We start from the raw sequence: 27,526 nt of genomic DNA, 5'->3' as shown, positions 1-27,526 counted from the left end.
AAAAAAAACAAAAAAAAAACGACTGGGCGAATCCCACAAATGTCGCACAACAGGTTCAAGTTCCTAATGACAAACTAGCTTCTTGTCGTAGTTGCTGTCGCAACAACTGCATGTGTACCATCCTCGTATTTTCTTAAAAAGAAGTCTCTCATATTCCATCTTAAACATCAACTTAATAGAATATATAACAACATCTGCATGAAAAAAGAAAACAAAATCTGTTTAAATAGAAAAGGGTCGCGGGTATAATTCGTACACCAAAAGTCACTGTTATTCGTCTACTCTACTGAAACTCCCTTTTGGCCGTAATGGACAGCAGTCGTATCGCTAACTCGTCTATGTTTTATTTCCCGACAAAGCACAGACGGTATTGCTTGGGACCACACGGACAGTTCCACAACTCCGAACACATTTAACAGTCAGTTACAAGAGCGTCATCACAATTCCTGTATCCTGCATTTGTGGATGAATGATCGTCCAGGTTTATGTCACAAACAGCCTCCAGCTCGGGTCAGAACTGTTCCGCCTCCCCCAGTCCGGTTATAGTAAGAGCTGGGCTGCAGAAGTGAGGATATTTCTGAAATATAACCCTATACGCCCTTGGCATAGTTACGTAAACTGTTCCCTCAGTTCACCAAGCACCTTTAAAAGGAGTTATCGTAGCCATTTATGACTGTTGCTTTCACTTCCACGCCTCTCGGCAGCCCTCTTCCTGAAAGCCACAGCTTTGTGAAAAAAGGCATCCCGGTGGCTTCCACTGGTGTCAGCAGCGCCTTAGAGTCGCCTTTCCTTAAATCCCGGTAGAGGTGGAGGTTTCTCAGTGTGACGTATACAAGGAGGCAGGCCGTCAAGACTACAGCTAGCAGTGCACCAAACATGGTGATCACAGCGGCATCCCATTTCTCCTTGTCCTCCAACTTCCGCTCCATTCCTTTTGTCGTGATGTTGATACACTTGGTCTGATGGTGGTAGTGTACACTGCGGATGTCCACACAGACTTTGTACAAAGTGGCAGGGCTGAGATGGGTGAGGTTGTAGGTTTCCATGTCCGATGGGACCCTAGTGGTGAAGGCGGTGGTGGAATGGTTGGTGTCCGAAAGGGTGTACCAGTTTATGTGGGGAGATAGCGTTCCAGGACTGGCCTTCCATGACACAACGATGGAGTTTGCCTCCACTGATTCAATGGCAAGGTCTAGGGAACCGTTAGCCGGTCGAGGGGAATAACCGTTCACCTCAACCGACACAGTTTTCAGATCCGCCCCGACAAGGTTGTGAGCTACACAGGTATAGGGGCCAGCTTCTTTCTCTGTGATGTCATAGATATCAAACGTACCCTCGGGGTGCATGTAGAATTTGTCAGAGACGGTGTTAGGCATCACTTTGATACCCGTTGGCGTGACCCAGTAGATTTCAGGTTCCGGTTCAGCAAAAGCCCGACAGTGAAGAGACACTGCGCTCCCGTTTCGCACCTTGATGCGCCCCGGCATGCTTTCTGGGGAAATGAGCGGCAGACAAATCTCCATCATCTCCCTGAAATGAACCTGACGGACATGCTGACCCTCAAACTCTGGGGGCTCGACACAGAAGAGGGAGTCGGGCTCCATGAAGCGGATGTTAGTCTTATTCATGTTCATCCAGCGGACGACACAGTCGCAGCGGATAGGGTTACTGTGCATGCTGACCTCCCTGAGGTTTGGAAGTGACTCCACAGTAATCCTATGCAGTGCACTGAGCGCGTTACCATTCAGCATCAATGTTTCCAGACGAGGGAGTTTGTAGAAAGCATTGGGGTGGATGTAGGAGAGTTTAGGGTTGTTGGTGGCTTCGATCTTAGTTAGCTCCGGCAGGTTATTGAGGGCAAAGCTGTCGATGGAGACAAGCTCTGGCATGCTATTGATCCCCAGCTCCTTCAGATGAAGCATGTCCACAAAGTCACCTCGTTGTATCCTGGAAATTGGGTTTTTGTTTAAATCCAAAAACTTGAGGTTTCTGACATGTCGCAGGGCAGAATGTGGAACCTCCGGGAAAATGTTGTCGTAAAAGGAGATGCTTTCCAAATTATCTAAACCGGTGAGGGCACCATCAGGAAGCTGAGAGAGATTCATCCGGGTGAGGACGAGACTGCGGAGATTTGCAAGGGGTTTGAAGTTGTGTTCGTCAAGAGAAAGAATAGGGTTTTCTCCGATCATCAGGATTTCCAAATTCGGAAGGGGGTCAAACCACTCCCTGTGGATTGCCGTCAGCTTGTTTGAATTGAGATGCAAGCGTACCAGTTTGCCCAGACCTTGGAATGCCAATGGAGAAATGTGAGATATGAGGTTGTGGTTCAAATAAAGCTCCTGGAGGTTCGCCACCTCCGTCAGACTTCGTTCAGGCAGCTCCCGAATCCAGTTCTCCTCCATGTGAAGAGACAGGAGCCTCGGGAGGTTCCCAAGATGCATGTCACCCACGGAGGATATGTTATTTTGCGACAAATCGATCTCAGTGATGTTGACCAGGTAATCCAGTGGGGTGTCGAGCTTTGCAACGTTGTTGGTTTGCAGCAGCAGTACGTGTGTGCTCAGCGGCAGTCCGACTGGCAGGGTAAAGAGTCCCAAGTCGTTACAGTCCACTGTCTGTGCCTCCATGTAGGAAGAACTGGGAGAAAACCAAGGTCTGACTTCGCACACACAGAGCTTCGGGCAGTCTGGCCTTTTCTCTGCAGCTGAAACAAAACAGGCCATGGCCATGCCAAACAAGAGATGATCCACAAGTGACATGTCCCTCATTTTGGATGGTTTCTAAGTAGAGTGGGTGAGGTTGAACCTTGAGACTTTAGCAGTAAGTAATCATTTGCAGCTTCTGCTGAGGCGATTGACTCAGTGCCCCTGCCGCCGCTGCAGCTCCCAACTGCAGCAGGGCTCCCGAGGGACTTCTTTTACTTTCCGTCTTTAGTGCAAACGCCCTTGCTAGCTATGATTAATCAAGCAACGCAGTTGGCAGTGTCCCAAAAGTTTCTGTGAAATGAGAGGTCCTCAATGGCCACTATCTTCCACAGACCAGTCCATGTCCGCCTGCAAAAGACAAACGAGAGAAGAGTCAGCGACATCAGCAGCAAAGGTGTGGAGTGAAGGATTTGGGCATGTTGACATTTGTTACAGGCAGCCTGACGTATGTTGACATTTACACAGTCTCACTGCAAGATGCAGAGCCGCAGACTTTTATCTGCTTGACCTTCTAGAGTTTGTCGCCGGGACGCATCGGCACAGTTTTTCCACAATCTGGCATTCAACGCTGATGCCGGCGTCCAAGCATTATCGGTTAAAGAGCGCTTTACTAAAGATTCTTAAATGGCAGATGTCCTTGGGCTGAATTATCCTTCAGGGCAGGAATCTTCAAAGCAAGGGGATCGGTCTGTTACTATAGAGACCAGCCAGAAGGCAGATGTCAGCACATGAGAAAGAAGATACCTGTAGCCTTATCTCCTTTAAATATAAGATCAAGTTTAATGATAAGCAATTCCACAGTCCATATGTATGTAGTTCACATTGATGTAGTTTTTCCATGTATTAGTCACTAGCCTCACTTAGTAGCTGAAATTCCAATTTTCCTGGCACAGACCAATGCAACAATTTATCAAGCAAGTTGAAAACGTCACATTGCTTCAATGCCGGCAAACACCTACTTTCTTTCTCGATGGACCCATGAATGAGGATATTCATTACAACTCCGGCTCACAACAAAAGCCTGTTTGGATGTCACATGAGTCACCAGCAGAAGATGGAAGCTGGTATGTGTCGTTCAAATCAGCAGATACATTTCGTCCATGTTCATGATGTTCCAGGCGGAACCAAGTAAGAGGCACATCTTTGTTCAATCGGACAAAAAGAGAAGTGCTGGTCACAGAGATGCTGGGTATTGTTTTGCCTCCGATGCATCCAGTTCAGTGACCACTCAGTGGATGTGAGGAAGCAAACATTTTGCATGAGAAAGATTTGGAGTGAAGAAGGGAGTAAACCGCACAAACATGTGTTACAGCAAACTCAGTTTCATATTGTGTACAAGAACAAGAACTATACCAGTCAGTTCACTAAAGGTTGGAGAATTTCTTTTAACTCTACTCTTGGCTCATCTCACGTTTCCCTACATTTCTTTGCGTCAATGTCTTTTTTTATTGTTGGTGTTTGGTTTTTTTCCGATTGTTTGGTTTACTTACCTATATATCTATTTGTGTAAATATTGTAACCATTTTTCTTTGACAGATATGTTTTAGTTTGTTGTTTTTATAATGAATGCTCTTTATTTTATTCCTTATTTCTACAAATGCAATTTCTTCTTTCCTTCACCTTTATTATTACTATTATTGTTATTATTATTATTATTATCGTAGTAATAGTAGCGTAATTGTAGTAGTAGCAATTACGATGACTCTTTTCAGGTTTTCCTTTTTTCTAACATCAAATTAATTTGTGTAGATTTTGTGATGTGTGCTGTTGTCCTGAACAATCTGCCTTCTTCTGGTTCGCTGAGCTCCAGACTCATCAAACTGGATGAGTAATTAGTTCTGGGCCTCGCCGTCCTCATCAGCTCTCATCACTAACCACATCTCGCCAGCAAGAAACACAACTGCATCCACCAGCGGGAACTTTGCATCTTATTTGTCTGTTAAATCAGCCGACACTGACAACATTAACACTCCCAGTTTCACATCTAAAATGAAAATTAAAACCAAATTCATCCGATACAACACTGAAATAAGGTTGGGATCAACTAATGTACTCAGGCAGGAAGAAAGACATGTTCTCTTGAATTCTTTATTTTGCGTTTTTCTATTTAGTATTATTATTATCATTATTATTACTACCACTACTGCAAACCACAGTGTGGTGTGAAGGTTATGTATCAGTTCTTTAATAAAATCTCCCACTACGTTCCCACACATTTAATACCTAAAAATAGCTTTTATCATTATTATTTTTATTGCGCATTCTATTACTGAAAGATTTATGACATTATGAATACATATGTCTACATTAGTAAAGTTTAGAAAAATAGAAATTATCTCACAAAAGGGAAATAATAGAGAAGAGAGAAATGCAGCAGGTACAACTGACAATAAAGGACAGTAAAAATACATACTGTAGGTGTTTATTCACTCAGAAAAGTAATAGCCGTTGCGATATATATTTTTTTGTCTGCTAAAGTTGTAACAGATTGTTGGCGAGCAGAAAGGGGGCGCTACTACGATGTAGAAATTGTCGTCTCTGGCCGGGTTAGCTTGGCGCTGCATTCAAACAACACTAGATGATCTTCATCTGAACATGTGAGTGAGGATATGAAGGAACATTTCAGTGCTCCATCTGCAAAACTCACTGATGGTTTGGACTCAGATGAAAAAGTGGATCAAGGCAGGACAGACGGCGGATGAGCATCGTGGATCTCGGTCCAGGACAGCATTAAAGCGGCTTTAGCAGACTATTTGCAAGATGGTGCGACAGTAAACACAGAGGGAGAGGGAGAGGAGCAGGAATACAAATATGCATGAAAATGCTACTACTTATCCCCGGAACTATCCACTTTGCTTCGAGTACTACGGGAAACACTTTGACTCCGGAGTTAGGAACAATGCTGTTGGTGCTTTGAAACTAATAATACTACTAAGTTATGCACCGTATAACCAAAAGTATAGTTTCTAGTCAGAGAACTACTGAAACTGCGGAAACTACAGTTACTTCTACGATAACTAATGCTGCGTCCCTGCTGGACTACTGTCTGGTGTGTATATGAATACCATGCTGAGCCATGGTATTCTCCGCCATGGTCACCTCCAAGAATACTTGTGCGAGCCCAACAGGGTAATTTCAAAAGCTCACATTTGGCTGTTCTGTAATTAAAATGTGACGCTGTCAGTAAGTGGTGGAGGTCCGACGGGGCCGGACTCTGAGCCCGGAAGCTAATTCACCTTGACAGAGGAGGAATCTCTTGGCTGAGAGATCCATAGATATGAAGCGGAGACTGAATTGGCTTGTGGTGGAGTTGTGTCTCGACGGGTTCAACCTTTAGTCTGGTTTTATTTCTTCCCTTTTTTGTCTGCCAAGTCTTCATAGTCTAAAATGTTAAACACAGATCCACCCATTACATCAAGACTTTCACCTTGTTGTCTCTCCTCTCACATGAAGTCAAAAGCTGCTCCTAGCAGCTGTTCCTAGATCCAGGTCCGGTCCTCACGGGGCCAGGGTGGTGGCGGCTTTTGTTCCAGCCAGTCAAACACACGCAGTTTAACCAATGAGGATTCAGCTGAAACAAGCATTGACTGGTTGTAGCAAAAACCTGCACCCTCAACCCTTGATCTAGGTGTTGCTGGGAAAGACCATCTCTACAGCGTGTCCGGCGCCTGGATCGCTGAGGAGAGCTCAATCGGGCCTCCTGACGAGAGCTGCACCACCCAACTTGTCTGTCTTGGACAAGCGCCAGTTCTATTTCTTCTCACCCTATCTCCAAGGCGCAGCTGCTAGTATCTGGAATACTGTACATTTTGGTCACTACCCTATGCTTCAGTAGATGTAGAGCTCTTTCCGTTTGGCTCTGCTCTTTCTCACACTCATCGGTATTTCAACCACTTGAAGAATCAGGCTGGCTTCCTATCCAGCAGCTTGGCTCTCCAAGTCTCATGACTTATGCCCATTATTCCGGGCTGACGTACGACAAAAATAGGGGAATGTAGCAATTGTACTTTGTTGCATCAAACATGGAAGTTGAAAATATGAACTCCAGCGACAGACTGCGACTCCCATCAGAGATCAGATTTTAGGTTGACATATACAGAAAGGGAACTATAGAACAAAGAAGTGAAATAGAAAAGAAGTTCACTTATAATATCATACTGACAACATGCCACGCTGTATCATTGTAGCTACTGCTACTCACTAAACAGGACTGTTCAAAACCACAACCTCCATAAAAAAATGATGGACACTGAATTAATATCTACCTCTGTGAAGTTAGTTGTGCAATAGATAGCATATCCAATGCACCAACAGATGGTGGCACACATGCAGAGCCCTGAAGGTGCCATCTGAAGGACGACTTCATGCAAAATCACCATTTATTCATTCTTTTCGGATTATTCCTTTAAGGAGTTTCAGGGGGGAGGAGTCTATCCCAGTGATGTGGCCATGCGGGCTAATTATATTTTATTTTATTTTATTTTATTGACAGCACTTTATTTAGTGAAGCATTTTCCTAGTTGGTGGTATTCCCACTGACCATGGCAATAAATTTGATTCTGATTCTGACTCAATCTGTCCGTCACTGGGAACATGTCGAGAGAAACCACTCACTCACACCTCATTTATGTTCTTGATTTTGAGATTCAAGACACCTGTGACATCCCACCTATTTATGTTTGAATCATTTCAAGATACAACTTTGAATGAGATTTCCTGGCAGAGAGGAACATCCCGCCTCCATCTATGCTCGAAACAGGGCTTTTTCGCCTCCGCTGGTGTCAAATTTCATGCGTATTGAGTCCTCTGACTCACTAAAGCTGCTTAGCACACTGACGCAAGAGTGCTGTCATTCTTGTGAGAGGGAATGTAAATAAATATCCAGCTTCCTGATGATGCAAGGATGATGTCACTGGCTTCAATTTTAATAGATAAGGAGTCCTGAGAGCAGAGAATTTACGGAGGATGTTGACTGTCAGCGCCCCGTGGTCACACTGTCATCCCCGCAAAGTGATTTCCTGCTCCAGCACTTTGAAATTAGCTAACACCTTCCTGTGACCTATTAAACTGCTTCCTCTGGCTCCTTCAGCAACCTGCCGGTGCACTCGAGTGTCTGCGGATGATTTTACAGCCACCAATTGCAAGCATCCATCTTGGAATTCTATTTAGAACAGGAATATTGGCTCCATTTTTCCTCGTCTAGAGTTACATCATTACACCGAGACAAACCTTCTGCTGGAGCGCAACAATCTTCCACTTCACTGGATCGATCGTGGGCCTTGTTATTAAAAGCAAAGTTGTATGTAAGGTGATGTAATGGCCTCCATTTTTCTAGCAAGCGACACCAGCTTCGTTCACAGGACTGAATGTTCTGTCACAGCCTGCCATAGTGGCTGCTTTCCTTTTGAAACAGCTCGCTCAGCAAGACAAAATGCATGCTTGGCACATAAACATGTGAAAAGGCAGTTGTTGGTAACATTGTAAATGGACAGATCTCAGATTGAAGGAGGACTCTCAGTAAATAACAACGTGAAATGACATCTACAAAGGTTGTTTGTTACAAGGTTTGCAGGTTGGTGGATAGTAGGTTGGCATGACGGTTGGCGATATGGACAAAAAAAGTTATCACGATCATTTCGGCGATAATTTCATTCTATTCCATGTGTTGTACACACGACAGTCTCTCTTGAAACTGTTTCATGGCGACACTTATTAGTGGAGTTTGTCTCCAGCATCATTATTTGTTTATGTTTAAATGTAACAGTTAACCAAGTGTAGAGATGACAAATTCAATGTTTCATGTCTCTCGTAGAACCCCGTCTCGTAGAAGCCGTCTCACTGCTGTATCTCTCAATAATATTCTATTCTCAAAATTATGATACAAACTGTCACTCCTTTCTCTTGCGTGATGAAAAACATTTTCACAATTCTCTCTCCTAAAATACTTTGAACGTTTTAGTATTTGTTGATGGTCCCTAATTGATGCCGGATCGTAGTATTAGCATTGCCTGCGTGAGTGTGTCCGGGATCAGCGAACCCTAATCGGGGACGAGGAAGAGGACGCCACCGCCAGTACCGGAGCGGGTGTCCGTCCAATATCCAACTATTTTCACCGCGGTGTTTCGCCGAGGCACCTGCGCAGCAGGAGACCTGCATGTGTTGATGTAAACCAGGCAGACGACCCCCTCAGAGAACCTATGAGGACCACTCCATCTAATAAAATAAACACAGATCCAGACACTCTAGTGTGTGAGCTGGAGAGCGTAGTGCGCCATCGCGGTCTCGTCATGTTCACGTGTGCAAGTCCAATGCAGCGAGTGAGTGAATAGGTAAGAGTGAGGCAGACAGGTTGGAGGTAGGAGCAGAGGGAGAAGCAATCTGACAAGGAGAGGACAAGAATAAGTAATGAGGCATAGAAGGGTGGGACGGCAGTTGGAAGGTAGCTAACGCCGTGTTTTTTAAACAGGACATGATTTGAATACATTGGATGAAACAGAGGCTGTTGCGTTGTTACGGAAGAAGGTGAACACCGTGCTTGCGGTATATGTTAAGGAAAGCACGTGCGATGGGGTGGTGAAAGTGAGAACGTTCAGGCATGTAGGGAGTATGCATGCAGTCAGTCGGCAGGGATCAGGCGCCGTATGTGTGTGGGATGGTGTGGTGGTGGGTAACCAGGCGGGGATGCTAGTAGTTAGGCAGAGGCACCGTAAAAAGATGGAGATATATGCAATAGGTAGGCGCATCAGCAAAGAAATGGGTACAGTGTGTCTTACAATGTCACTGAATTCAGAGAAAACTTCTTTCCCGTTTTGATTCTTTTAGTTATGTGTTATGTTATTGTTATATTTTTTTTGTTAAGCCACAAGAACATGAAGCATTGACGTGAAGCAGCGATGCTAAATGTGCTACATGCTATATGCGGTGGGGTAGGAAGGTAGAACAGTGGGTGAGACGGCGGGTGAGGAGGGAGCTGGGTATTTCTGAGTATGGAAAGTAGGAGGGCGAGGAAGGAGGCAAAGCAGGTGTAAAAACAAGTGACGGTAATAGCAGTGTTAATAAGCAGTTCGCATATGTAGCTGTTCGATGTTGGGGTTATTTATGTCAATTGTAAATATGTAGAAGGAAATGGAAATGCAAGTGCATACATCTATAAGCAATTCTTAGGTGAGTAGAGAAGCACGAGAGGCATAATAGGTAGGTAGAAAGAAGTGTATTATGTCGGTCGCCAGGTGCAACTGAGGCGGTAGCAAGAAAGGTAGCATGGTTTGATTATGGTTTTGTCTTTGAACGTTCTTGACTTGTAAATGAGGTCACGTTCCGTAAGATGATATTCTCGTCCCCAATCTCCGTCATCATGACATCTTCGGGGTCCCCCACAGGTTAATAGACTTACACCGAAACCAGGACAAGTTCCTCCTCCCCGCTCTCTTCTTCTACATCAATTACCAGCTCCTGAGCAGTGGGTGGCGGAAAATTAGCCGCGGTCCGGGCGCGCGCGCCTTTGTGTGTGTGTGTGTCTGTGTGTGGCCGGACTTGGTACTTAATAGCCGGGTGGAAGTGGTGCGTGAACTCCGGTCACATCCGTCACACTGCAAGATTCCCAGAGTGGCTCTTTACTGAGCTTCGTATAATTCCGAGGCACAATAGCAATTTAGCTGTTCAACAGCTTGAGAAGATTAGCATCGCTTATTCAACACCACCTCGTCTCAGTACAACATTTACTTTTCAGATGTCCTCCTCCGTGTGTTAAGATACCTCCACGAATACAAACACTGTCCCCAATTTTCTTTAAACTTGCGTAATTACTTCATTAAATAAAGTGTGATTATCGATTATCCTTAACCACCATGGCCAGTTATAAGTGGATTTCAAAGATGTAAATATTGCATTACTATTGAGAGGGAAGGGTGTTTGTATGTTCAATATCTTTAACAATTATTTGTTCTATGACTGGGAGATCAAGTCCATTATACAGCATTTAAAGAGCATTCTATCAAATTGGCCATATTCATAATAAATAAATAAATAAAAACACATACAAACAAATAATGAATTGACTAGCATTATTTAAAAAATGGTGCAAATTTAGACAAAATATTTGGAGGTTAAAACGGAGTGGATTTTACTTAGAGTGGGTTTGCGCCATGTACACGCGCATGCATGTGTGTGTTAACACACATGCATGGAGTCACTCAAGAATAGAGTTGGATGCAGGAAGGAAAATGGCAGTTGCACAAGCTGACAGATCATTCAGAGTAAATGCCAAGTGGAACTCCCGAGTGCTCTGTGCTATTAATTACAATCTTTCCAAACAAACTCAGGCCTCGTGACGACTCAGAATCCATCATAAATGTTGCATGCCTCTTTTGTTTTTTTCCTCCTTTTGTATCAGGAGTAACCGCAATGAATAACAGCCCAACACAAACAATGTCTTTTGGTTTAAATATGTAGGTCAATAATTTATCATCATTTTATGAGACTTTATTTTCAGATTTAAGTATAATATAATTAATTAATGGAAAAATAGTTTTGATGATAAAATGTCTTGAAGACTAAATTTGTATACATGGACTATTTTTATTCAGACAATGAAACGTTAATATCACCGTTCAACACCAAAGTCAATGTCACCACATCATTACAACAATGTAATTTATTCATCAGGGATATTTCTTGAATCACATTATTTAATACCTGTCTCATCATTTTTTTTCTCTCATTTCTCATAGCAACTTTCTTGCTAACATTTTTAGATAGTATCACTCAATTATTTCAGGTGACTGGTTTTCCAACATGAATAAAAACGTAATAATCATTTTTCAAAAGAAAGAGAAAAGCATTTTAATGAGTGCCGTCGTTCAGACGCAGCTTGAGACGCCTTTTGTTCCCTGCACACTTCTTCTGCACTGGTCCTTTTTAAAAGGGCCGAAAAACAGCATCTGGATGAAGCTGGGTAGTGTGAGCCTGATCCGAGCATCCTGTTTGATTTCCAAGAGGAGAATATTGGCCATCAGGGAGGCGATCATAAAGCCGACACGGTTTTAAGAGGTAACGAGGCGGCGACGCTTCTGCCGAGAGGTAGATGTTCAGCGGGTGGAAGACATAAAGGTCAGGCGTAAGTGGAGAGCCAGAGAATAGTGTTGTAGAAACGCTTCCGTGGGAATTTTGATCCACCAGTAATAAGCACCGGCGCCGCTTCCTTCTCCCTCTCCTGTGTTTTCTCATGAGTTTGCACTCCCTTGTCCTTTTCATCCTGCCTTCCCACATTTGTCTCCGCTCTTCAAACCCTAATGGAGAACCGATCCGCTTATGCTCCCTATTAGCATCACGATCCGGCCGGCCTGAGGACTGTGGCGGAATAAAGGCCTTTTTTTCTTTTTGTTGCTCTCTTCCCGTCCGCTCTTCTGCTCTGTCTCCATCAGTCACTTCCTGTCTCCAGAACAATCCCTCTCAATATTTGCCGCCCTGCACTCCGATCCATCGCTCTTCCTCCATCTACTTGACAAATAAAAAGGCTGTTTGGCAAAACCCTGACGCACAGATGTTCCTGCAGCTGTCGCTCGCCGGCCAAAATGCCGAAAGCTGCCATCAAAACAAACCCCTCCATATGAGGTATCGATTGGGAAACAAAATTAGAGTTTGCCAGCTCGACTGAGAGATTACGACGCAACCAATGAAGCTTTCTCGGTCGAACAAGGACATTTTAGATGAACATCACGCCACTTCAGGTGGAATCAATCCACTGTTTATATTTAGCTTGTTACCTCTATCTGCCAGTAATATGGGAATTGTATATTCCGAATCTTTTCACAGTTACCATCTTGATCTGCCAAGCCTTCCTAGATGTGCAACCAAAGACACCAGATCTAGATTCACCCTACTTACCGCAAAACCTTCCTCACAGACTGAACCAGAAACAGCTGGGTTCATCTCAATCTTGTCTGGGTCGGACCTTGAAGATTCGCACCCTGGCCTTAGTGCCTGGACTAAGAACTGCATGGCACAGACTCAACTCCTGGAGGGGTAACACAAGGCAACATTTGCACAGGATTGCACATGTAGGAGATGCCCCCGAAATCTACCTGCTTGTATATTCAAACATCCCAGTAGGCTTGCATTGTAAATTGTTAAAAAATCGCGATTTCGATTCACCCTTGTGCATGATTTATTTTTATTTTTATATTTTGGATTCAAACCGAATGACGAGTGTCTCAAGTGATTTGCAAGACGTGTTTTTCACTCGTCGCTGCGCCGCAAGGCAACATCACCAATATTTATCAACACCTCAAACGCCACCACAAAGTGCAATTTGACGTAGCCGTCCAAGGACACCTTGCACAATGCAACGCCATACCCATATAACTCCAGCCGACGTAAAGAAATAACAGAGGCAGTTGCTTTCAAAATTGCAATTCTTTCTTTCTTGCCAGGAATCTTTGAATGCCATAGTCAGGGTTACTTTTGTTTATCACTACTCCTTAGTAGGTTGGCAGATGTGTTTTATTTCAGCATATTTATTTTACAATTTTCATGACCAGTTAAATGCTTTTTTTTTTCATTGAATCCTTTGTTCATAGGCCATTTTGCCAAAAAAATCAGTTTGATACTGCAACTTTGTTTTGTCATGGTTTATGTGTGTCATAAACTTCATATTTCATGAGTAAAAAAATTGTGGCAGAGAATCGCTACATCAATTCTTTGCTAAAAAGATAGTAATTCACATTTTCTCCTGAATCGTGCAGGCCTAATTCCCAGCCAACATGACACCCATGAATCCACCCACCCGGTCAACGACATCAAACATCTGACTTGTGACACCTAGCGTCTTGGAGCGAGACGTAGCTCTGCCAGGGTCAAGCGGTCCTGAGATATATCACTATGACATGCATCACCTAAACATGGGAGTGCAGCCATTACAATCAACAACAACCTCTAGTTAAAACTTTTTTACTTCCGATATGTACCGATACGATCAAGATATGTGACTCAAGCTGAGAACAATAGTCAGCAGCAGTAGGTATAAAGAAAAATGAAGTCATTTATTATTTATAAAGTAATTGGCATAATGTTATAAATAATGTTTTCATATCTACCTTCCAGTCACACAGCATCTCAAGAGATTTGTTGTTTCTTCGCCTCAGTGGTCTTGTTTGCGATGCTGCGCCAAATGCGCAATGTGGTTGATCCTATTAAACTTTCCGGTCCTATGCCACAACGGGAAATTGTGTATGACAAGCAGTTGCTACTCAGTTGTAGCGCACACACGTTGTTGACGTTGGCTGGCTACTGGATGGCTACAGATATTGCCACTGATATTTTGTGGATAATGTCAAGAAGTGCCAGAGCGGAAAATGAAGCGGAATCTTATAAGCGATAAGTATGGTTTTAGATTCAGTTTGATAAAATGCAAATGTTTGACTGCTATCAGACCGATATCGGATTGGGACACCCCTAGTTCCAGTGCAGGCGTTATAACTGGTCTACACATCCTAACACTCCTGTAGATCTACACAATCCTTGGGCTCAACCACCACCACTCTGAAGTTTGAATTGATCTTTTTGACACTTTCCTCATGAGTTCAATTCTTTCCTGTTAGCATGGAAGCTAAAGCTATAATAGCAGTTAGAAAAGCTTGACTGAACACATCAAAATGCGCCACTGTAGCGCTTCAGCAATATCAGCATTTTCTTAAAACATGTTTAGCTCTGGGTGTTAAAATTATACCTGCAAATGCTTGTTCGGTTTCTTGCTCATTATGCGCTATCGATCAATGCTATACACGCATATCGCAGCACCTCAGGCTAACGTGCCACTGCAGTATTGAGTTACATGAATAAAAGCCAGTATTTACGTGCAGGGGGATTGATTATATATGCGAAAAGGGTGTGTCAACACGTTGCCTTCCTGGTGAAGCCATTCGTGGGTGGGCGTTTTGTTTCTGGAGGCCTCACACAGCTGCCCTTCACCTCATTGATTTATGATTGTAAGATCTCCAAGGTGAGGAAGAGTCCATTAAAGAGAAGCTTGTGTGTGCGTATGATCAAGCTTCCTGGGTCTGTGTGCATGTGTGCGTGTGTGTGTGTGCATGTGTGTGTGGGAGTGGGCCCGAACCTTTCACCTTACATCTGCACTAGTGCGACCATGAATCAGTGGCCAAGTCGCCTCTTAATGTGAAATCAATGTCCCGAATTAACCACAAGACCCGGACCCGGACTCCCACACCCCGAGTGTTGGGGGTGGAGGCACACATACACGACAACAGCAGGTTAGATGACCAATATTGAGGCCTGCGTGTGATGTTGCTTGTTTGTTTGATTTGCAATATTGATTGGAAACAAAAGCTCAAATCAATTATGACAACAATGCACACACAATAGCACACACCCGGCTGAAACTTGGTCACAACAAAAGAGTAAAATGATCATCAATCATGCAATAAACCATATAAGGGACACACAGCAGTAGGCCTCAAAACACAACAGCATATGATCACTAAAACCAACAGCCTTTCTGAACACTTTACCAAACAACAACAACAAAATAATACATGCGAATATTGGATGAATGGGCTCACATAACAACATTACAAAAAAGACTCAACAAGAAAACAAGCATTAACATGACAACAAACACATTAAATATTGACGCAAAATGAATTCCCAGAGCCACATCTCATCCAAAATCAACATATCTCAATGAACACAAAGATAAATCAGAACAATGTTACCATGAATAACAGAACATGCACTTGTGTAGATGGGCACTTTAAAAAAAAAAACTTCACTAAATGTAACGTGTGCACAGCAGCAAAACTACATTAAGTTCACACTAAGCCCTAGGTAGTACAAACAAAAACAACAACCGTTTGAAGCGACGGCAAAAGCGCATACCTTATTTCACTCTAGTTTACACTGGATATTGAAGCTTTGATCGGATATTGATTTGCGTCTCAAGGTTTCTCTGTGACCACTAGTTTACTGACACAGTCATCATTAGCTATTTAGTTCAGTGATGTTCAGTCCCGATTGCGTAGATCGATTGTTGTGCTTAGTGAGGTTGTTGTGTTTTGTGATGCACTGTTGTATTACTGTAGTTGCGGTGCATGAGTTGTTAGTGACAGCGTTCAGTGTTGTGTTGTGATGCCTATTTAATGCTGTTGTGTTCTGCAAAACAGCGTTGTGTAACTGTAATTGACACGTCGGTTTTGGAGATTTTTTGGTGTAAAAAAAGAGCCATTATGTTCAGTAACAGATTGTGTTCTGTCCAACCCTTGTATGTCCTGTTTAGTGATGTTTGTTTCAATGTCTATCTTTTATGTGTCTATCTTGTGTTCTGTTGTGTATATTTTTGATGAATTCCATTCCCATTTGTTGCCATAATGTTGCTGGGTTTAGTGAATTGTCGTCCCAAGTACCTTTTGGTTGTGTTCAACAACATTCTCTCTCCAGCTTCAGATGTTTTGTTTGGGTTACATTAATTTCTGGTGTTAGTTGTTGTGCTTTGTAATGTGTCAGGCTGCTGCCGCTGCTCATTGTTTCCGGCTTCACTTTAATCATTTGCTGTCATAGTGTTCGGTCCCTCACACAGTAAACTGCGTCCGATAACCCACTACAGAGCTGCACGTATGGAAGCTGGTTTGCATAACAATGGCCGTCGCCACTAAACCGGGAAAGAACGCAGCTGTTTCCTGTCGTCAGTAAATCTTTTCGAATAAACAGAATCGGACAGTTGGCGTTGCGGCGCCGACTGATAAGGTCAAAGACTCTCCGAACATTCAAGCAGTCATTCCTACCCAACATAATCATGCTCGCACATATCAGCATAATTTCTTGTGTATTGCTGCGGGCCCGTACCACAGACCAGAGGGGGGGCGGGAGGGGAAACAAACCACGACGTGCACCTCAAAGTCAGAGCCAAATTAAATCTGCAGATGCAAACGTGGCGAGAAAGATGCACTGCTATCTATATTTATATGAATAATAAATGTCCGGTCAAGAGGCCGCACGCCTGCGGGGAATAAGTTCCTGAGCCAGACGGAATCAATCATCATATGGTGCTGAGATGCATTTATTGCCGGCTCTTTGTTATCGATTTCACTGGGTTTGAATTTCTTTTGGGGGTTTTCATCCTCGCCAAACAGCAGATGAATGGACGTGGCCTTTCAGGCAGCAGTGTCGTGGACGGCTAGCAAGTCGTGTGATTCAATCAGAATTTTTATCAGTTTCTCTGTCGGACCACCTGGTGGAAACGCGTCGACATATTGCACCGATTGCATCAGCTAGTCGACAATTGAGGTCGACTATATTTTGCTAACAACGCTAAACTGTTCGTCTATATGTGTGCTGCAGTGTGTGTCTGAAAGACAGACACGTGTCCTGCCTCACTGGAGTAGGTCATTTCAGTGACCATACTAAAAAGGTGTGGACGATATGGCAAAAATATCATATCACCGTTGCATGATGATGCTAGGAGATGCATAGAGTTTTTACTTGCAATTATGATATGACTTGCAATAAGTAAGAAAATATTAAAGTCTGAAAGTAGTTCCTACATTTACCTTTTATTGCATCATTTCATTTCAGTTTTGGGGAGTTTCCCGAAAAATCTTTAACATTCATCATCTCAATGAAGCAATGATTTGGCACAGCATTTCGTTTTCAGCCAATCGTCAAACAACAAGGTAAACCTTGGTGCGCTGTGAGAGAAAATAAAGGTTTGAAATGGAAGGAACACGCCGCCGTCATTCTGCAGTTGAGGCGTGTGACCACTTTTGACCTGCTGGTCATTTGGCCAGTTTGTAACAGAACATCAGCCAGTAAACAGGCTTGTATTTTTGTAGTAGAGGAGCACCTCATTTGAAGTGTTCAGAACATTAGTTCGGATAAAAAAACTGCAGCCAAGTCACGCAAGGTAGGTTGAGGTCCTACTGTATCATAAACACCTTGTTAATGTTAATGGATAAGGTCATAACTTGACATGTTCCACGAAGGTTACGTGTACACCGATGAAAGTACATTTGTGATACATCACATGTATCAGCATCTGATACATACTGCACTACATGGAGCACAATACTGCATGTGGCTCAGTGTTGTCTTTCAGATCTCGTCCAATGCAGTTCCTGTGACTAGAACATCAATCACGTTATGTGTATCTGTCTGAGGCATCATTGGCCTGTCACTGTAAACAGCAGTGAGAGCATAAAATGGCAGATATGGTCACAGACTCATCACCCAAGATCAGGAGTGAACACTTGTGACACTCCTTCGTGTCAACAGCTGCGGGACTAACTAAGACTAGTTTCTGAAAACACTTAGAGAACCAGTACTCACATCCTTGTAACTAATATGCAGATGTCATATAGGAGGAAGAACAGAAAACGGAGGCAATCCATTATGGTCAGGAGCAATGGACAGAGTCTATTTTTCTCCCTAGCAACCTGCACAGGAAGGCTCACGTCTGAGTGACCCAGATTTTGACTCCATCAAAAGATAGGAACTGATAGTTTTCTTTATCTGATCTCTGGTGACGAAGAGTCACCAAAGTCGAATCATGGCAGGTGATGCGATCAGTCCACTCCACCTTTCTCAAAGTGCCATGGAAATCTGGCAACACAATCCTCCACTTCAGCGGTGACAGCACCGACTCCCCGGCTCACTACCTGGTCGGCTGGAGACCGAGCAGGAGTGGTTCAACACAAGTTTCCAACTCATGTATCATGATTTTTCTTTGTTTTCCATGCAAAGTATTAAGCGGTTCTGACCGTCGACATGGCGACGCATCAGCACAAAGTGTGACCCAAAGTCCGCATACAGTATTGAAATTATCAGCTCTTTTGAAGTCTCCTGTTGACATTATCAACCGATTGAGTCATGGCAAATTGTGTTATTCTTATTGTTATTCTTATTCTTTTTATTTGACAAACGAAATCTGAAATGTTTTAAAATTGTCATAAATATTCACTTATCTAAACAATAACTTTCTTTGACAAATATTGATGTAAATGTGTTATCGACTATTTATGTAATATATTTTTTTAAATAGTCAAAAACAACCATAGAATATTGGGTATTCGTCCAAACATTTAAACATTTATTCTGCCTCAGCCTCAAATTTTCAATTTGGTGGCATCAACATATGATGTTGATGCAGAAATGTCGTCGCATACAGCCAAACTATTTTTATAGTGGCGCAGCATCACTCCTATTCCTCCACTTCTATACGTCTGGGTGTGAATGCAGAGCAGATGGTGGACGCAGCAGCAGCCCTCACATGTCCTCCTTCTTCTCTGCTCATGTTTGAAAAAGGGACGCCAACATATGCTGCCATCATGTCCATCTCTGATACCAGTCTGCACAACACTAATGAGCCATTATCGCCATTTCGTTTTGTGATTCCTCTGCATGTGATCTCCTATACTTGATCTATACCGCGTGGCCATCGTCGACCTCGTGGAGACGCTACAGTGATGTAAATGTCACAAGACACAATAGGGGTGTCACGTTCCGATGTGACCTTTGATATCGACCAGAAGAGGGAAATGTCACAGATGCTGCTGGCGAAGCATGTTTTTGTGATCTTGGGATTCCTTTTCCTCTTTCATGTCACCACGAGCGTTACACTCCACCAAATCACAGCGTCCCAACAATTATTTCTCATCGCCTGCTTCTGCACTACTCGCCTTGTACGAGTCGAGCCGCAGCTAAGGCCATGTAGGGTTGAGTCGAGTGTGTCGACCCATGAGCCACTAAACAAGAAGCGGGGCACTTATGCAATGGCTGAGTCCCGCACATCTAATTGGATTCCTGAAGCTGAAGTTGCCAGGAAGGAAATGTGGTGGCCACACTGACTTGATCCCACACCACCGAGGGAGATGCTTTGACTTGACCTAACACATATCTGGGTGCCTTCCAGTAACGTGTTGAGCAGGAAGTGAGACAAACATATGGATTATAAATGAGTCCCTATGACTCAAAGTGCTATCATAATGAGTCCCATGAATGGAGTTTAACTCATCGATTGAAGTTCCTCATTTGAGTGGATGAAACCACCTGGATCACATGTGAGTGAGTCCCTGTGACAGGAGAATAAATAACTCCTTCAATGCTGTTTGTTTCCCTTTGACCCAAGAGGATGACAAGACTGCTGGACGGGAAACAGGCGAGACTCACTGCAAAACTGAACTTTCAGCGATTAGTGTGGTAGACGGGTCACTAGTTCTTTCTGTAAACCAGTGCTCTCGCTCGCTCTCTCTTCCCTTCCCTCCCTGAATCTCTCTGCGTTCTCTCTCTCATTAATGCTTCCTGCGTTTGTTTGGGAACAGGATGCTATCGTGGTACTCGCGCACGGCCGAACAGCCTGACGCCCTGCAGCCGCTCCATGAATATGTTTACATGCATTTCGCCGGGAATCCTGCGGCTTCTCGTTACCATCATTATGGAAAACCTAGGGCGGGTTTGGAGGAGCGGTGGGGAGGGTTTCAATTGTGAGATTCATTTCAATCCCGTGGCACTTTCCTCCTACAAGTGCACGCTTGGCACCCACTCATTTTTCACCTCACGGGAACCTGCTGCCCTCTACCTATGGAGGAATTGATGTGGAACACCCTCCATCCTGCTGCTCCCAACCTCCACCAGGCCAGCGCAGCCCCCTCCCTCCCCCACCTCCTCTCCCACCCTCACACACCTTTCTTTTGCTTCTTTCACACACGGGTCGATAGCCAATTCACAGAGCTGCTCACTTTAAGCGAATGACTTGTTGTGGACATGTGATATTGATTTGTTTTGAACAAATGTGCCCAAATTAATGGAGCGACCCACTTGTGGGTTGCTGTGTGGTTCCTCATAAACACACACATAAAATCTCTGGGTCACACCAAGGACATGAATTCAGCCTCAAACAATGGCTAACAGTTTATGGAACAGAATGTTGGAACCTGAAATCATGACCACATCAGTCACATCAAAACATGAAGTCCCAATTACGAGAGCACAGGAACAGATATCCATATCAATGTCTTTCTTCATTGATTCACCACGACAGTACTGATGCACCGATAACACAGGTCAAGCTTTAAGTAAGAAGGAAAAATGACTTCATATGGAACTACAAACTTGATATTTATTGAAACAAATTTTTGCCAAGTGTTTGCCTGCGCTACTGGACACTACTGCAAATTGGTGAGGATTCTATTTACAGTGGAGAAACGCGTGGCACCACTTCATGTTGGAGTGGAGAAGAACATACAGACAGGAAATCGACCTGTGAAAAGTGAAGTGAACCAGGGAAACTTTGTAATAAATGACAATGTGTTTTATGTTATTCGCATTTTACTGTGAGAACAAAAGGGAAACCATAGCATGGACTACAGCTCCGTGCTGTATGAAACTGAAACCAAAGCACGGCACGTCTGAATTGTACTTTTGACACAAGAAACTCACAACAGTTCAGATTTGATCAGCTCCACCCGCGTCTGTCCAATGAAACTGCAGACACGGTCGTCGGATCAGCTGATTTATGACCCCTCCATCTCAGCAACATGAGGAGATTCAGGGAGATTTTATGTTTATGATTGTTTTTTTTACGCTTGTATGATTCAAGAAAACATTTAACAAAGGGAATGTTTAGGTTAGATCGGGTCAATAACTGATACCGGGATCAGTGAATCCCTACACGAGGGACAGAATCGGAGACACCTAAGACCCAAACAACCTTGACCCCCTTCACTTGGGGAAGGAGCTCATCTTCAACCTGACCAGGGCATGACCCCCCTTTCCCAACTGTCACTGTCAGGCAGGTGGCTGTCCTCAGCTCGTGGATGGTTCATGGCTACATTAAAATGATTCACATATCACTGTATACTTTGCACCAGTACCACGTTCCTCCACATCATGTTCTTTTTAATCACTACACAAGCTATTTAAAAGTAAAAGATACATTGACTTGGATATTGTCTGGCTGGTGCGACGCCAGGGGCTAAATCAGAGCTACAAATGCTCCATTAGTCAGACATAAACAGAAGATCAGTTTTCTAGTGTCTTACATCTGGACGTGAAGTCCGTCCTTAGCATAACAGATTTCAGATTTGTCATTCAGTGGTAGAAACACAGATATTCAGATGACAGCGAGATCACAACAACAACAGGGGGCAGACGAGTCGCATACAGAGCAGCAGCATTTTCGACATTTTTAGACAGGATGTATTGTTGCGCTGATATTATCATTCCTGTAGCACGATTGCAGTGGCAGTACAACTTTTATTGTGGACTATCACTGCGAAGCACAGCTGTGTCAGAAATATTATCAAACCCGAAGTAAGATTCCAGTGGGAAGTATCGCCAGTACTACTGTATGATTGTGGTGAAAGCAGTAGTGGAGTACTTGTGTCGACTGGGACGATGTTTCTTCAATTTCAGTTCCATTCATTTTGTTTTGGGTAATGATTTGATTTATGTTGCGATATATATATATATATATATATATATATATATATATATATATATATATATATATATATATATATATATATATATATATATATATTTTATATATATATATTTTTTTTTTATGCACATCACACTTCCCACAGACATTTGGTCAATGTGGTGACCGTGGGTGTATTTGCACAGACAATTATATACTGTTTATAAATACACAAAGTAGTTTCAGTTCAACAACAAGTCTGGGAGTAAAACTCTGGGGGCTACATTGTTTCAGATATTGAGAACCTGCGTGATCACACACCTCTTCTCAGACGCAGCAGGAGAGAGACGCTGTAGGAGCCGCAATAAATAACCAATATCTAAACCTCAGTATGACTCTTAATCACATAGACGGTGTTATTTCAGTATCTACAACCTCTTTGGAGCGATGCTGAGCAGCGGTTAGCGGAGAACACTAGCGTGTTAGCACAGGTCTGCCGTAATCGATGCAAATGAGGTGTGTGTCATGCCACGCTTCCCATGTGTCTCACATTTTTAGCCGAGTGACGCCACTGTGGAGTGATACATGGCAGCCGGGCAACGGGTCTCTGCTATACAACTGACTGTTGTGCTTGAAAACAAAAGTTCATCATGACTATTAAACTTGCGTTTTTGATCCACTGCCTTGTCGAGGAAACAGATATGATTGTCACGGCATTGCCGCTTTCAAAACGTGCACAAAAAAAATAGTAATAATAATAATAATAACAATTCTGAATGGACTGGGGGTATGACACATAGATGAACTGGGGCTCTCACAGGAGCCGATACTTGCGTACCAATTTGTGACCAACACGCAAAAAAATGGAACAATACCAGCCTCTTTCTTTACAGGATCACTTTGAGTATGACTGTGAGCAGCACAAGCTGGAGAAGTGTCATACAACTCAGCCAAAATAACACTTTGTTGAAGGGAAAAGAACCAGACTTCAAATGTTCAAAAGTTAATGAATCAAAAGTTATGCCTGGGTTGTTGGAAACTGCATGAGATGAATGCACAGAGTGACACTTTCTTATTCTTAAATTTGTTTTATTTTAAATGTCTAAGTTTCTTTCTAAAGCCATAATTACAAGGACTGCTCTCTGTTTTGTACTGGTAAAGTACAAGTACAGAAGACAGAGTGACACATTTTTTTAAATAAGTAGAGACCCTGAAGTAGTTTTTTTGTGGTACTGACTGAGTATCGAAAAATGGAAAATCGCTGGTCTTCATATTGACTACGCAAATGTTGGTACTGTAACAACCTGGAGATGAAAACATCCTTGAAACATAAGGAAGGAAACATAAGGACTGTACGCAGTTCTGACGGAAAAGACTAGTCGTAGGACTAAAATAGCGTCAGAAGAAAGGCAGGCAAAGAGATATTAATGTAACTTAGCAAAGATACTTGAAACCGTTGTGGCAGATTTGTAAACACAGGCGAAGGTCGACTCGGCAGAAGCTCTTGATCAACAATAAAACTGACATGGCTGCTGTAGCGGGAAAACTGACAAAGCCCCGGAATGCACGCTTCATGGGAAGATAAAGCTAGCGGTTCAGAACGTAGATACTATCGCGCAGCCAAATCTGACAGATGCATTGTCACTAATGGAGAACTGGCACCAGCGACATTTGTCTAACGCAGGAGCTAGCACAGCGACAGTGGGAGGCAGTGGAGACGCTCACATATTTGAGGTACTGATGTTGCAGGGGAAATGACTCAGTCTTTGTGTTTCTATCAACATGAAACTCAATCAGAGTTGGCCCATGTGGCAGGGACTGTGTGGCCAAGGATTAAGTCATATTTGAAAGACAAAGCATCGCTTGAAGGAACAAAAGCATCATGAGAAAATTAGTAGTTAGAATGAGGCACTTTCGTCTGATGGCAGAAAAACGCCTTGAGAGATGTGTTGCAGATGTAGCTGTGATGTGAATCTCGACGCTTGAACTGAGGCTGTCTACTGTTCAACAAATTAAAAGACTTAATGCGATACTTCATAACAGAGGAAACAGCCTTGGAGAGACGTTCAAATGTTGGACGACAGAATTTGTTGCTTGTGGGCGACTACGGGACTTATTTCTTCTCAGAATCCAGGCCAAGGCAGTTCGGTATGAACTGTTCCAACTAGGTGAGTGCAGTATGTACTGCATATTGTATACATGGCATGAATTTAGTGAGTAGAGAGGACTCTGGTGACATACTGCAGTAACGCTCGGTGGCTTTATGCCGACAGACTATCAGACAAATATTAATGTGTGAATAAATACTCTTATTGTTTTGTGAGCCCAGTGGAACCCAATACTACTAATGTCACATACCGCAGATATGGAGGGTGGAGCGAGCGCTTCTGCATGTGTTCAGTCTAGTAGTGTGCAGGATCCGATGAATAGCATATGAACAAACCAGCATGGCCTACAGTAGACAGAAACACAATGAAAAATAGATCATATCACAGGAAAAATGGGGAGGAGAGGTGCTCACGTGGTTGAGGAAGTAGAACAACAATGACAGCTGACACTATATGAGCAAGGCGTTATAGCTTAAGCGAATGGTCAAACTAGAAAAGCGGTTAAGCTCGATTGACCCGATTTCAGTACAGAGATTCTGGTGCAAAGACATGAATGTGTTGGACGCAGTGGATTGCATTAAGACTGTTGGGTTAGATTGATGTCACACAGTAGTCAGTTACTCAATGATTCAAGATTTTGCTCATAAATAATAATTTAACATCTACATTTAACCTCCATCATGTAACTCTTAGCAGTTTCTAGCTAAAAACACCAGTCTGTTCACAAGGTCTGGCTTTAACTAGAGATTAGTGGAGACAATTCCACCACTGCCGTTAACCGTCTCAAAGCAGGCACTTGTGACTCGGACGCAAAAATATTTATGTGGTTCTGATGTAGCAAGTTGTGACTTCATATTTCAAGCATTTTTAGTCATTTTTCAAGAGCTACGTCAGAGAAGAACACACTCCTTTCATTATAACGCTTGTTGAGTTGCATGCACTTTCAGTTCACAAGGAGCGCTTGGTTTATCTACCACATCCAAAGATCTACACTTCCAAATCATCATTGGTTTTCGGAACAGCGTCAACAAGCAGTTATCACTGTTGTTGTAACTCGCGAGTGTCTAATCCTGTGAGGTCCTGATAAAGAAAACGCTACAGTGGGTAACACTAGCGTTGTCCACTCTGTGTAAAGGGTTGCGCTCTCTCGCTGACAGAAGCAGAGCTGCCGCTTCACGCTGGTTACATTTCTTGAAGAGGAGGTAGCTCAGTCTGTGTTGCGGGCTTGCTACGCCTTCTAGAGTAGCTTCCCTCTACGGACGGTGTATGGTGATGGACAGAATGAGAGCAGCCGTGGAGATGGGCGTCCGGGTAAATAATCGGTCCATGCCGATTATCTGTTATCCGTTTTCAGAATTAATTGTTTTCATATTTAACATCTTTAATTGAACCCTGTAACATGGCACAATAGTCAACTATTAGAATAGGAGGTTATTTATGGTGGAAGTGCCTAAGGAGCTCAGTACAACTTTGTGTACCCGACATAGTGGCAATACACAGTAACAAGAAGTAGCATGAAGCATGTGAACGCTGGTTAATACCTGAAGAATAGTGGATGCTAACATGAACAACATGAATAAAGGGCAGTGTGGTTTAGGGGAAAAAGAATTATGACCAGGCAATTGAAGAACCCTGCAAAGACACAAGGACAGGAAGGAACTTGGCAGCAAAATAGTCAACGTCACAAGGGGATTGTCTGATCTAAATAAAGTACTATTTTATCAGGGTGAGTCAAAAACAAGCCTAGCATAGCAATGGAATTGAATTGACACCACATGCTCAGTGACTGTTGTGATCCCAAAATTGAAGGATTTCGATGAAGACACTATGTAGCTGAGGAACAGCTTTAGAACAAAATCGAAACAAAGTGTCCCAGAAAGACACCAGTCTTTCCTAATGTTGATTTTTAACATTCTTTAATGGCGGACCAGAATAATTGTTATAAAAAAAACTGTCCCTGAAACCGGTTCCACGTCCGTACCACGCTCATAAGAGACGTTCTGAACATCCTGAACGTATGCTTCGACTGAAGCTTTTCATATTTGGGCAGCATTTTAGGTGAGTCATTCGAGAAGAGCAGGCCAAAATCCATCATATCCATCACTGTAAAAACCTCGCATGGACACACAAGCGCACTTGGAGCTCACAAGCAGCAGGAAAATTACGATTGGGAATTCAGTTTTACGCATCTGGTATTTCCACTGGCGCCATGGAGCGTGTGGGAAACGCGATTTTAAATAGTAGATGAGCCTTTATTTTTCCTGGGGAAAAAAAGTGTCGGATTCACAGCACGTTTATATTTAAACAAAATTCTATGCAACAGGAGAAGAGAGGTAGAAAGAGAGGTAGAGGATCGCCACCATTCTGTGTATCTGAACTCATCAAGACTGCGCGCAAATCCATCCGCAGTTGTGGTAATTACCTCGCATACATTACAGACCCCAGCACACCACGTTTCCACTCACATTTCTCTAGTTATTTCGTACTTTAAGGCGAAGAAGACCATAAAGGAGAAGAACTGGTGAACATCGTATTAGTTTTGCGCGATTCTAAATCAATTCAAAATAAGTCAACTCACCGGATTCGGTCATTGTAGCTCTTGAATCTGTTTATTCCAAAGACCAGAGCAGCGCAACACTATTTTACGCAGATGATGGAAGCGGTTCCTGTGCGGGAAAAGTCCAAAAAAGCCACACGGAGACAGGTTCCTGTGTGATCCACACGTCGGTCCGAGGTTTATGTGTTTCCTCTGGCCGCCTCACGTCCTCACCGAGGCTGCAGCTGAGGTCGCATCTCTCCTCTGGACCGCGTCAGGCTGGTGCACGGCGATGCGCCTCCGACTGTGGTGTGATGAGAATGAACCTGCTGAGATGAGCCAATGACGACGAGGCAACGGGCTGCATCCCTAACTTGATTGGTCGAGAGAGCTGTCAATCACCAGAGCCGCGCTTGCTGTCAGGGGAGAAAAGCGCTGCAAGAAATGTCCGGCGGTGAAGTTAAAATAACGGTAATAACGCCGAGATAAAAGAAATTACAAAACTACGGAGCCCTGGAAGGGACATGCATGTGTTTTTTTTTTTTTTTTTGGATGAAACATGCATGACTTATTTTAGCCCGAGATAACAGTTATCTCGAGATCATTTTTAACTCGAGATAACTGTTATCTCGAGATAATTAGTATCTCAAGATTATGATTACTTCCTGTAACCACTTTGTCTCCCATGGCGGCGTAACTGTTCGTCAACGTTGTCATTCCCTGTCTGCAAGTCAGAATATTGCCGACGGCTAGG

The 27,526-nt window shown here is 43.3% G+C and overlaps 1 protein-coding gene across 1 annotated transcript; it reads right to left on the bottom strand.

Annotated features, from left to right (window-relative positions):
• On the bottom strand, positions 1–27,065 carry LOC128757790 (leucine-rich repeat neuronal protein 3). Its single transcript, XM_053863320.1, has 2 exons — positions 26,815–27,065; positions 1–3,053 (listed from the first exon to the last, which is right to left on the bottom strand). Exon 2 carries the CDS (start codon positions 2,766–2,768, stop codon positions 645–647), a length of 2,124 nt encoding a protein of 707 aa, XP_053719295.1. The 5' UTR covers positions 2,769–3,053; positions 26,815–27,065; the 3' UTR covers positions 1–644.
• Positions 27,066–27,526: the final 461 nt, after the last annotated feature.

The sequence above is a fragment of the Synchiropus splendidus genome, chromosome 4 (assembly GCF_027744825.2).
Source record: "Synchiropus splendidus isolate RoL2022-P1 chromosome 4, RoL_Sspl_1.0, whole genome shotgun sequence".
In the NCBI taxonomy this organism is placed as follows: Eukaryota; Metazoa; Chordata; class Actinopteri; order Syngnathiformes; family Callionymidae; genus Synchiropus; species Synchiropus splendidus.
The sequence above is the reverse complement of the archived record's forward strand: the minus strand, read 5'-3'. Positions and strand labels throughout refer to the sequence as shown.

Bases quoted from the DNA above. Each gene is read 5' to 3' on its own strand.
- LOC128757790 (XM_053863320.1), bottom strand. From the start codon at position 2,768: ATGAGGGACATGTCACTTGTGGATCATCTCTTGTTTGGCATGGCCATG.